At 36.0% G+C, this 12,946-nt stretch overlaps 1 protein-coding gene across 2 annotated transcripts in view; it reads right to left on the bottom strand.

The window, feature by feature from the left end:
• Positions 1 to 12,946, bottom strand: part of LOC127639965 (glypican-5-like) — a 58,397-nt gene that overhangs the window by 8,294 nt on the left and 37,157 nt on the right. Inside the window, exon 8 of one of the 2 annotated variants that reach the window (XM_052122324.1) lies at positions 10,800 to 10,938. In XM_052122324.1, the coding sequence (XP_051978284.1) occupies positions 10,800 to 10,938 (139 nt within the window). The remainder of the gene's footprint in view (positions 1 to 10,799; positions 10,939 to 12,946) is intronic. The other variant, XM_052122325.1, reaches the window with a different exon arrangement.

Here is a 12,946-nt window from a genome sequence, read left to right as displayed (position 1 = left end):
TACTTCAATAAAATATATATATATATATATATAAATGAAAACTGTATTTTGTGTTTACTCGGGTTGCCTTTGTTTTATGTTATATCTCCTTTGAAGATCTAAAACAATTTAGTATGAAAAATACACAAAAATAGAAGAAATCAGAAAGAGGAAAATAATTTTTCACAACACTGTATAAAGTAGATGGATGTGAATGGCTGCAAAGACCATATAAACAAACTGACTGCATTTTACCAGATGGCCTACAACATTTTGGACAAATGGAAATCTCAGGTTTAATATTTTGATTGGAAAGAGATTAAATATGCACACAGCTTAGTTGTTTAATGCCAACATGCAACAACACCCCACACACTGAAAGCCAAAACTGCTTTGACATGTGGCCACTCATTCGTAAGACAAAGGCAAACAGCATAATTACGCCTCCATAAAACCATGTTTACACTGTCTATCAATCACGCAGGTGAAGCATAACCGCAAATGACAGCAAGAATGATTGCTTTTTACATCTTCCCATGAATCTCTAGTTGTTGCAGGGACAAACTGCCACCTATCACATGGCAAACTCATGAGATCTAAAACTATACTGGCAGAATAGATGGTACATGCAGCACCTCACAGAACACAGCCAGCTGACTGAATATTTTACTCTGACAGTGAAGTGTGCATTGGGCTCTCTTTGGCCTAGTTTCAACATCTTAGATACAGCCTATTTCACAAGAAACAATGAAGAGTCTACATGATTTATATTTAAATGTACTTGACCTGATTTGCATTTAAGAAGCCGACCATTGGGTTTATGTCTTGTGTATCGCTTATGTTATTTTCCACATTTTGCGACATTGCTGACATAGTTAGCATAATTAGCATAATTATTTAGTTCACCAAAAATTTTAAATCCTGTCATAATTTTATTAAAAATGTCCATGATAGACATAACGTCTAAGAGCAGACAGGGTGCTATTGTTAGTTTGTCCACACACAATGTGGGTGTAATTATGTGTGGTAGTTGGCAGTCACTAATAATCTTGAGGTTTATAAGACTGAAGACAAAACATCTCCATTCATTCATTTAGTTTTGTTTTTTTTGTACCAGAGGTGAGAAAAGCAGGTGTTGAAATGCAATCTCCTACCAGTAATGCCAACCTTACAAATGAGACGCATACTGCGAGTTTAGGCAACAAGTCTCAAGAAATTCCAATTACATCTACTTCCTTTATAATTAGGGCAGAATGACAAAAAAGAAAAAAGAAAAAAGAAAAGATTCACATACCAAAAAGTGTTCAGGACTCTGGAAATGATTATAAAATCCCCCAACTTGCTTCTTCAATAATTTATGTTAATATGTGGCTTGTTTTTGTTGAAACCTGTAATCACTGATAGTTTTATGGAAACCACTATGGCAGCGGTGCTAGATTGATTCAAAACAGCAGACAAATTATAAAGGTCCTAACTTTTATAACGGCACTATAAAAAAATATGTATCTATTATTATGACACTACCATTCACAGTACCATGGTACCACAATTGTGCCATAAATTCGTTTTATATTTACTATATTTACAAATACAAAAACATATACAAATTCTCAAAGAGACACTAAAATACTAATTAAACCAGGATGTTTACTTTTTGAAAGAAAATGTGAGTGGTGCTTGCATGTGCAAAACTTCAGGTCATAATGCTTTTTAGAGAAATGCTGGTTGCTAGGGTGTTCTCAATGAGCCACTAAAACACTCTCAAAAATTTTATTTTTACATTTTCGAACAAAATGTGAATGGTGCTTGCTTGTTCATAACTTGCCGCCATAATGCTAAATGTTTTTAGCATATTGCTATGCAATTGCTAAGGTGTTCCAAGTTCTTTTTAGCACATGTCATTCGGTTGCTAGGGTGTTCTGGGTGGTTGTTAAGTGGTTTAAGGCTTTCCATGCTAAAATTGGGAGTTCATTGCAAATTTGACACTGATAATTTTCACATGCAAACGAGCTTTGCGGCAAAATTGAGGCAAATTGTCTATTGTTGCCAAAGGTTTGTCACTACCGGTGAAGAGCTGCAAACTTCTGGCAAACATTTGTGGTGAATTATAAGCTCATTTGCATGTGAAATTATGAGTGGGAAATTTGCTGCAAATTTGTGGCTAGTTTGCCAGAATTCTGGTACGTTCTTCAACATAAATCCTTACAAAAATCGACAGTTCATTGCAAATTTGCCCAAATTTGCATATCTACAACAAGCTGTATCATTCATCATAGGACGGTATGGGAGGAGCTAAGCACCAATATTTAATACTTAGGTTTAGGGGTTTGTTAAAATACCTAACCCTATTATGAGCAATAGTAACTTATGTATTTCTAGCATTTGCATGCATCACTAAATATACAAAAAAACATAGTCTGACCTTAAGCTCTGACTGGATATAACAACACACGTGGACATACATTAGGAGGACAGGGCAAAGAAAAGGGAACTTACAGTATAAAACACAAGGTCTGCAATAAATTTACAGCTAGAGGTTGAAACTAGCAACTAGCCGGTTCCCTGGTTTTACCCCTGGGACTCCATCTAATCATCCGTCTCTCTTTGCCAGCTGTGAAACTGGGGGAAGGGTGAGAGAGCCAGTGGATCTAGTGTAAGCCTGAAATTATGTTAGCATTAAAGGGATAGATCACCCAAAAATGAAAATTATTTGATCTTTTACTCACTGTCACACCATCCAAGGTGTGTATGACTTTCTTTCTTCAGCAGAACACAAACAAATATATAAAAAAAATATCTCCCAAAATAACATAAAGGAAATATAAAAGTATTTTTTTTACTTTTGTGTTTAAATACATACCTTCAGAAGCAATATAATAGGTATGGGTGAGAAAAAGAACAATATTTAAGTCCTTTTCACTTTAAAGCAAAAGTTAAAATGCAGATTTAGGGTAAAAAAAAAAAAACGAAATTTGATCCTAACCTCCTTACAAAAAACCTAAACCTTCAACAAATTTGCAACAAGTTTGCCGCTCATTATTTTCACTTGCAAATGAGCTTGAGATTTGCCTCAAATGTTTGCTATGCTTTTTTGTTGTAGTGGTGATCCTCCGGCAAACCTTTGGCACAATGGACAATTTGCCGCAAGTTTGCTGCAAAGCTAATTTGCATGTGAAAATGATCAGTGGTGAATTTGCAGCAAATTTGCCATGAAATCTCGATTTTAGTAAGGGTCTCCTCAACTAGCCACATTGTTTGATGTATCATAGTTGCACCAAAAATGCAGGAGTTAGGTGCTGAAGATTAATACTTCAAATCCGTTTGCTTAAGTATGAGCAGTAGTAATGGACACTATTTATTAAAGTTTACATGCGCCATAATAGCTTGATTTCAGTCAAACTAAAACAATACTTTGTCTCTTTAAAAAGTAATGTAAATGCTTTAGTCAGACTGAAATAGTCCTATTTTTGCGAAGTTGGACTAACAGACCTTGATAATACAACTGTAGCTTGGCTTCATCCAGCATGCATACACATTAATCGGACCCAATTGGCCATGGCAATTACACGTTGAGGTAACTCGCAACATACAGTATATTTAATCCATATTTGACGTCCTTCCTTCATATACTTTATTGTGTATTGTGTCGTGTATACTTGGACAGACAGGTGAAGACTTTAGCTCGCTAAGCAAAAACCAGTAGTTAACTTTTTAAACTATGCATGTGAACGTATATGTGGGCATGTGACGCCTGACCTAGACAGCTAAGAAAAATAGACATACTGAAAAAGTAGAAAGAAGCAGGCACTGACAAACAAAAGATGGGACAGGCATTGTAGATGAGGTCACTTTAATCAGAGTTTTCCAAGCTGTCAGGGCATGCCTGCACCAATGTCTGATGCTGGGAAATAATCTGGTAATTATAAAGCCAGACACACATGAATGACAATGTGGTAACATGAGTGCAACCACAGGTATGTGCCATACAAACAACAGTCAGTGGTTCTGACATAAATAATACTTATTTGTCTTTGCAATTTATTCAGAGACTGTTGTACTGTACATATTGTATGATGGGTAGGTGTTTTTAATTATGCAATTTTTGCAAAACATGGAGTAGTATTTTCTTTGTCATTTCATACATTATGTTTGATGCAAACAATTTTGGTCTGTCAGATTTAAAGACACCAGGAAAGTAAAATATTACTTTATTAACACTATGAAGCTATCTATATGCCAAAAATATTTATGTCTAATCTTGCCCTATATAGATATTTTGTCCATTTCATGTTTCTTTTAAAAAAGCTAAGATAATTTGCATGAACACAAATTCGGGTCACATGCACATACTCATATCCAGATATGCACACTAGCATTGTTTGACCTTCATTAGAGGCTAGAGGTTGGGGGTGTAAAGGTATCTCTGGCAATCCTTGAATCGCTAATAAGTGCTTCATTACCCAAGCCATGAATCCCCTGAGACAAGTACACCAGCAGACCCACACATCACAAACAAACATACACCCACCTATTCGAAACACTAATCCAGGCTACAGCAAAAAGCACACACACAGATTCTTTTGTCATTTATCCTTGCACATTAACAGCATTAATTTATATATTAAGCAGGAGTGCTCTCCTTTGCTGAGATCTCGAGTTGGCAGATTGAGTAATGAGCCTTCTTTCACTCTCAACAACAGCGATTCAATATCACAGGTATGGATGTCATTTAATTAATCAAAGAAAAGCCGGCTGAGAGAATGGAGGACAGTCCAGTCACCAAGACAATTGGAGACCTTTTTTTTTGGCTTTGATACAATAGAATCAAGTCTTAATTGCCAAACGAACAGGGTTGGCGGAGTTGTTAAGTAACTTGTAACTCAGGGTTAAGTACCATACGCAAGGACACTGCGGGAACATTTCAGTGGTGCCACTTTTCGTTATCAGCCTAATTTTTACAGGATTGTTTCTCTAAATTTCGTGACCAACTGTTTATATGTTAAACCAGTCGATTACATAATAATTAAAACAGGCATTTTGAAATTGTAACTGAAATAGGAACCCGATCAAATTGAATCGGAATTCAAATCCAATTGACTCAGAATCCGAAAGGAATCAAATGGCGTCAATTTGAGAGCTTGTGAATATGAATGGAATTAAATCAGGAAAACAATACCCCGGTTTTTCAAAATGAATCTATATCCGATCAATATATGGAATCAAATCAGATCGAATTGAATATGAATCCAAAACCAATTAAATGGAAGCAAATTAAGAGCTTGTTAATCTGAGTGGAATCAAATAAGGAAACCAGTGCTGACTTCCAAGCACTACTAGGCTAATAAAATTGGTTTGAATCTGAATCCAAATCAATCAGGGATTCCTGTGAATCTGAATGGAATTGGATCCAGAAATCATTGCTGATTTCCAAGCCCTACAAGTCTAATCAATCTGAATTAAATCTGAATCTAAATGGACTCATATCAGAATATGAAACAAACTGAATGGAATCAAATTGAAAGATTGTGAATCTGAATGGAGTTGAATCAGGAAACAGTGTTGATTTCCAAGGCATACTTGGCTAATTAAATTTAATTGAATCCAATCTAAAAAGAAATCAAATCGAATCAAATGTAAGCATTTTCAGAGCATTTCATTTGGAATGTAACCAAATTAGGAAACAGTGCTGATACCAAGCTCTAATAGGCTACACCACGTGAGTTGTCTTTTACGGTCAGTGCTTTCCATACCAAGTTGTCCAAACTATGAACTCACATACTGCAGAGTTAGGCACACAAACAAAAACACAAACAGAACATACACACTGGTAAGGTATCATTTCATTTGTCTGGAGGTTATAGCCTCAGCAAGTGCTTATCAGACTCCATAAACAACAAGATAGAGTTACATTTTAAATACCACATCCCCCACGTGCTCTGCAAATTCAGAGGTCCAATAACGGACAGGAAAGGACAAAGCGGGGACAAAAAGAAAGGAATGAATAAATAAGAAAAAAGGTAAACTTAAAAATCAGTCAAGAAAACAGGTCTCGATTTTGAGCTTGGCAACAAGAGAGCTTCAGTTTCCATCCTCACCGAATTGTATTAGCATTATTGACACAGACAGTGAACGTACCCGTTTCAGATCTGATCCTCTGGGGTTCTGCAGGAAAAGATCAATGTGCAATTTTATGTGGCTCTCGGAGGCAGCGCATGCAAAATTTGTTTTTTAAATCAACACATTGGAAGATCGGGCCACACCCTCAAACAGACCATGGCTTGGATCTCCATTCATCTGGCTCAACAATAACAATGGCCCAGGCCCCGGGGCCAGTGTGAGAGGCTTTCAGGCTAGTTAACGAAAACATGACTTGCCCTATACTGTTATTAAACTGTTACATGCTACATTTTACATTCATTGATCATACTTTTTGCCTCGGACAATTACAAATTAGTAATTTTTTTATATGTATTGAACATTATTGTTGCAAATTCTGCTGATTTAAATGTCACAAAGGTAAGCTATCCAGCTGGCTGACCAAATTGCGAGAATGATTCGTGAGAGTCTTTGCATTGTATTACATTATAGAATTCATAGCATCCATGATGTTATATTATAGTTGTAAAATTTCCAGCCAATATTACAAATTAATTATTAATTATTACAGTTATTATTAAAATACATTATTTTATACAGTACTTAATATAATATAACATAGTATAATTTAATAGAATATAATCAGGAAGGGTTACTTTTAAATGCATTCCACTACAGATTACAGAATACATGCTGTAAAATGTAATTTGTAACATTTTCCATTTCATTACTCAAGGTCAGTAACGTAATCTAAATACTTTGGATTACTTCTTCAGCACTGGGAGATTTATTCACTTGTTTTGACTATAAAAACTCTTATGCAGCGTTGTTTCTAAAACAACAAAGCCATCTCTGCGGTAATGCGCTCAACAAGCCACGTGATAAGATGCACAGATTGACGGTCTCAGAAGCAGAGGCAACTGAGATTCATCCTCCGCCACCCGGATTGAGTCACTATGCTACAACGAGGACTTAGAGTGCATTGGGAATTGGGCATTCCAAATTGGGATGAAAAAGAAGAAAAAAAATCAGATTTTTGCCCTAATATCAAAGGTTTTACTAGAAAAAAGAAATTATGATCCAACATGAATTTTCTTGATATAAAAATATGATCGTGTCTGGTAACATGTGGGTGTAAAATGGCTAGAAATAGCAGTTTATTTCCATGTCTTCTGCTCCAAACTTCCTTCAAACTCACTTCTCTGTCTGCTCGTATGACTGTAACACATCATAAGAAAGTGTTTCAGTGCTGTTCAAATGCACTTTGGATCGCATCATTTATATGTAGAAATGTTTTCCATCTGAAAGGACTAAATATTAAATAAATCAAATGACAATAAAATGCAAAGTAATCTCTTCAGTAATCAAAATACTTTATAAATATAACTGTATTTTAATTACCAATGATTTAAATTGTAACTGTAGTGGAATACAGTTACTAATATTTTGTATTTTAAATACGTAATCCTGTTACTTGTATTTCGTTACTCCCCAACCCTGAATATAATATAATATGGAGGGCCAAATTACTCCAAATTAAATAATTACAATAAATATTGAAATATTAAAAAACAAAATCTCTCATAATGAAATAATTACAAAAACTATAAAACCAATAAATGAATCATTAAATTACTTGATAATTCAACAAATGTCGCTTACATTTAATTGTAGAACTAGTTTGCATTCGTTTTCATTTTAGCCGTATATTTGGGTTGAATTAACATTTTTTCCTTTTCATTTTCAGGGTTAAGTTTATCAGCACGTCACTCAATGACACATTATATAATAATAATAATAATATATATATATATATATATATATATATATATATATATATATATATATATATATATATATATATATATATATATATTTCTTTTGACACTGTGGGCTAGAATAAATACTGTTTATATATATATTTATTGTAAAGAGATGATCGGTCATGGCCAATAATAACAAGGTAGACTAGATGAAAACAAACAATGCAAATTACACGTCTTATCTCAGTGCTTATCTCAGCATCATTGATGAGAGACACAGAGAATGGAAAGCTAGATGAGAAAGAGAGAGAGAGAGAGAGAGAGAGAGAGAGAGAGAGAGAGAGAGAGAGAGAGAGAGAGAGAGAGTGGGTATCATGATGCTCTGGTCTCCGGTAATGAACCGCTTCCAGCTAAATTAATAATTTATTGATTATCACCAGCTCTGTGGTCGCTGAGCTTGTGATAATCAATCACTGGACCACTGTGACCCCAGATGAAACTGGCTGTCATTCAACAATTCATTTTTACAGGAATTAATTTGAGGTGAGTATTTGGTATTAGGAAAATAAAAATAGATAAAATATTGCTATGGAAAAAGTAAGGCAATTTGTCAAGGATAAAAGTGGAACTGTAACTTCTGTCAACATGACAGCACCATGACAGCACTTGTTGAAAAATTGTGGGCGAGGTTGTCAAGAGATAGATGAACAGCTTCTTTGTTTTTGCTTGAAGTTGAAAATATTAAAGATCAATGGTTTTACACCTTTTTTTGGTGGCTTAGTCCATTTTAAAAAGCTGTGCTTTAAGGGCTCTATTTTCATGAGCGGCTAAGAGCAGCTCTATGCACAACAACCTCATGCTACGTCTTCTTCAATTTTCATGAGAGTGCTAATTCTAAGTGTAATTTTCGTGCTAGCGCAAAGTGCAAGTGGGCACAGGTGGGAGTGTTTGCATCTGTGGGAGTATGTGCACAATTTTGTACTGTACATAATTGAACTGCCACGAAGTGTGCTATTTTACTGAGAAAAATGAATGGGAAAAACAAGATGGCTGAAAAGTGTGTGGCCACTGTATTGCTATAAAGCAGGGGTTCAAAACGGGGGCATTCAAAGGATGCCAGGGGGCGCTGAGAGCAAATTAGTAAGGTTACAAATGGAGGGCGTTTATCATCCATAATATGATAACATAATATTTGCATTAAAATGTTTATCTAGAGTTGGAGTATATCAGTTGGTTCTCAATTATTCGGGCTGGTATCATTGGTATACCACATTTGTACTGCGGTTCATCTGATTTTGAAGTCTAGCAACACATCTCAAGTATCAGTTAAGTGGAGGCACAACCTCAACCTAAATATTATCATATCACTACTTCAGCTCTATTATATTCATCAGAGGCTACATTAGGGGAGTGAGGGAATAAAATACATTTTTGTTACAACTTATAAACATTTATATTTTGTATTTTATTACATGTGTTTAGAGTAGGTCTACTGTTTATAATTAAAAAATGCCATAGTTTCACAAGCAAAAAATAAATAAATACAAATAAATGGCCACATTCTGTGAACCAAACATTAGCAAAGAGGTCAATGGTTGAAGCAAAATTTCTACATGGAAATGTTTTGTATCTGAAACCAATGGACAAAAATGCATGACCTCATAAAAGCAGCACTGAGCCTGGACTCTCTTTCCTTTCCTTCCTTCCTTCCTTCCTTCCTATCTCTCCCTTTTTTCGTTCTTTCCTCCTTCCTATCTCTATCTTTCTTCATTCATTCTTTCTTTCTTTCTTTCTTTCTTTCTTTCTTTCTTTCTTTCTTTCTCTATCTTCCCTTCTATCCTTCCTTCCTCCCCCTTCCTTCTTTCTCTTTCCTCCCTCCCTCCCTTCCTATCTCTTTCTTTCTTCCCTTCCTATATCTATCTTTTACTTTCTTTCTTTCTTTCTTTCTTTCTTCCCTTCCTATATCTATCTTTTACTTTCTTTCTTTCTTTGTTTCTTTCTTGTCCTTCCTCCCCCTTCCTTCCTTGTCTTTCCTTCCTTCTTTCTCTATCTTCCCTTCTTCATTCCTTCCTCCCTCCCTCCCTCCCTTTCATTCTTTCTTTCTTTCTTCCTCCCTATCTATCTATCTCTTTCTTTCTTTCTTCTCTTCCTCCCTCCCTTCCTTCCCATCTCTATCTTTTTACTTTCTTTCTTTCTTGTCCTTCCTTCCCCTTCCTTCCTTCTCTTTCCTTCCTTCTTTCTCTATCTTCCCTTCTTCATTCCTTCCTCCCTCCCTTTCTTTCTTTCTTCCTCCCTATCTATCTCTTTCTTTCTTCCCTTCCTATCTCTATCTTTTTTCTTTCTTTCTTACTTTCTTTCTTTCTTCCTCCCTTCCTATCTCTTTCTTTTTTTTCTTTCTTTCTTTCTTTCTTCCTATCTCTATCTTTTTACTTTCTTTCTTTTCCTTCCTTCTTCCCTTCTTTCCTTCCTCTCCCTTCCTTTCTTCTCTTTCCTTCCTTCCTTCCTTCTCTTTCCTTCCTTCTTTATCTATCTTCCCTTCTTCTTTCCTTCCTTCCTCTCTCCCTCCCTTCCTTCTTTTCTTTTGTTCTTTCTTTCTTTCTTTCCTTATTATGTATGTTCTTTCCTTTCCATTCTACCTTCCTTCCTTGTCCGTTCTTTCTTTCTTTCCTATTACTTATTTTTTCCTTTCCATTCTACCATATTTTCTTTCTTGTACTTACTTCCTTTGCCTGCCTGAAAAAGAAGATGTTAAGCAGAAAGGAACAAAATCAGTCCAAAATGCCATGTTGTTGTCAACACTGTACAAAGTGGGAAGAGTATGACATCCTAAAACAAACACAAGACAGTAAATGGCCATGGTTTCCAAGTAACATGTGAACAATGTCCCCTCATGGGAGCTCTATATCAAGTAAATGCAAAGAGAGGTTGGCTGACGCACAGGACGAATAGGAGCAAACTCACCTGTCTCACCTTTGCTGTGTCCCGATCCTTGACAGCCATCTTCATCGTCACAATCACCGCTGCCTTCTGCCGCATCGCCGCTGCCCGTGTCAGCTTCTTCGTGGCCATCTGTTGCCAAACCCGCCTCACCCCACAGCTCCTGTAACACAACAGAAATCTCAGCACCTGTCTGCTGAAGCAGAAGTGCACTTTGACATCAGACACACATTATCAGGAGATCCTAAAGTTTAATTGTCACTCAAAAAATGACATACTTTAGCTTTAATGAAAAATGTTACAAAGTACAATTTTACTACTATATTATTCCTTACTTTCATACTTTCTAAATTATAACAAACCCATTAATCTTTGTTCATAGTCTGAAATACACTGCAGTTGGTGCACCACAACAACTACTGCAGCTCTGCTCTCAAATTCACAAGCTGTAATTGGGGGAATTTTATAGAAATGAGTCCCTCTGAAGCAAGTGAGTGAGTCAAAATCACTTATCAAGTTTTCCAACAAAGGCTTCCAGGCAAGACGTCAGGGCTCATAAGAGAAGCATTCCAGCCCACTAAACATGAACTCGCTCAAGTGCAAATTCAATTTCTATAGCGCAAGATTATTAAACATGTGCAGTTGTGGGGGATTTCAGAACTGTGAAAAAGCTCAGGGATTGTACAAGTGCATAATTCAAAACATCTTAACTGGGTTATTTTTCTGGCATCCCATTGTTTCTATTTTCAGATTCAGTATAGCTTTCAAATTTATTTTTAACCAGAAAAGCACAAAAGCAACATTGTTCTAATCAACAAAGCTGTTTACATGTCTGCTGCATGATTAAGGCCAGTAACAATCTGCGCAAGTATCCAAACACAGACGTAATGTGTAAACTCATAACACAAGGGGGCGATAGAGTTACCTTCAATTTCTGGGCTGTTCAGCAGCGTGTGTTGGTATTTAGGTGTCTTGCTATAAATTTGTTGACTATTTAACACATTTTACTAACTTGCTTAGCAAGATTCTTTTCAAAGTATTGTTCTGCAACCGAAACGCCTCATGTACAGTGTTCGTGACACATATTTTATCATCAGCGTAGTCCTCGTCTGTGTGCGTCATTAGCGCATGTGCCTGCCATTGACTGTACTAAAGACACTATTTATTGTTTATGTGTTGAATGCATCTGTATATGTTCGCAGTCAAAAGATTAAACTTCGAAAGGCTGAGCACTTGACTGGGCGTGACTATGCAAAAGAAACGTAAATAAAGAATCTTTAATGTCCCCTATAGCGCCTCTTGTGGCAACGCTTAGAATGCAATGAGTACTTCCATTACAAGTATGGGTTATAAATTGGTTTCAGATACATTTGGATATGTAACGCATGAAAACGAGCTTGCATAGTTGGAAGAGTTTACAGTGAGTATGTTTCAGACAATAACGTTGTTTATAATAATAGCAACGTTCTAGCTTGTCGCGTTGGGATAATATAACATGTTGTGACCAGGTGGAAATTATCCCATAACCAGGTATTACAGTGTCGTAAAACCCTGTCGTAACCATGCAAGTTTGTTGTTACAAAAATCAATAAAAGCAACATACAAAATGTACTGTTTTTTGTCGCAGTCAGTTAGGATTAAAAACGTGAGTTACGTCGGAAATGTTTTTTTAACATCATTTTGATGTCAAATTTGTCGGTCTACACATAAAATCCAAAATGCTGCACTACGCCACAAAATCACAGCCAATTACAACATATTTGATGTTTATTATACAGCTATGTGAACAGGACTATGGAGCATGACAAAAACAGAAATCATGCAACCAATGTTTCTTGTGATCGCAGCTGGTTAGAACAAAAAATAATAATTGAGAGCATTCCCAATGTTGCCACAAGGGGCGTTACGGAGTACATTACACTAAACTGTCCGCTACTACAGTGATTTTTGTCATGGCAAAATAAATTAAAAATAGAAACCATGCAACCATCGTTTGGTGCGATTTCAGTTGGTTTGAACAAAAAAATCTTTCACTTGGAAAATAAAGCTTGTACTGCTCAACATTTTTTATTGTGCTGCGCCTTATAAGGACACAGTGTTAAAATCTTTTGTTGTACTGCGCTACATTCAAGCATCAGTGTGAATTCCATTCTGTCGCATTTCGTTCCTTC

This window comes from Xyrauchen texanus, chromosome 48, assembly GCF_025860055.1.
Source record: "Xyrauchen texanus isolate HMW12.3.18 chromosome 48, RBS_HiC_50CHRs, whole genome shotgun sequence".
NCBI lineage: Eukaryota > Metazoa > Chordata > Actinopteri > Cypriniformes > Catostomidae > Xyrauchen > Xyrauchen texanus.
The sequence above is the reverse complement of the archived record's forward strand: the minus strand, read 5'-3'. Positions and strand labels throughout refer to the sequence as shown.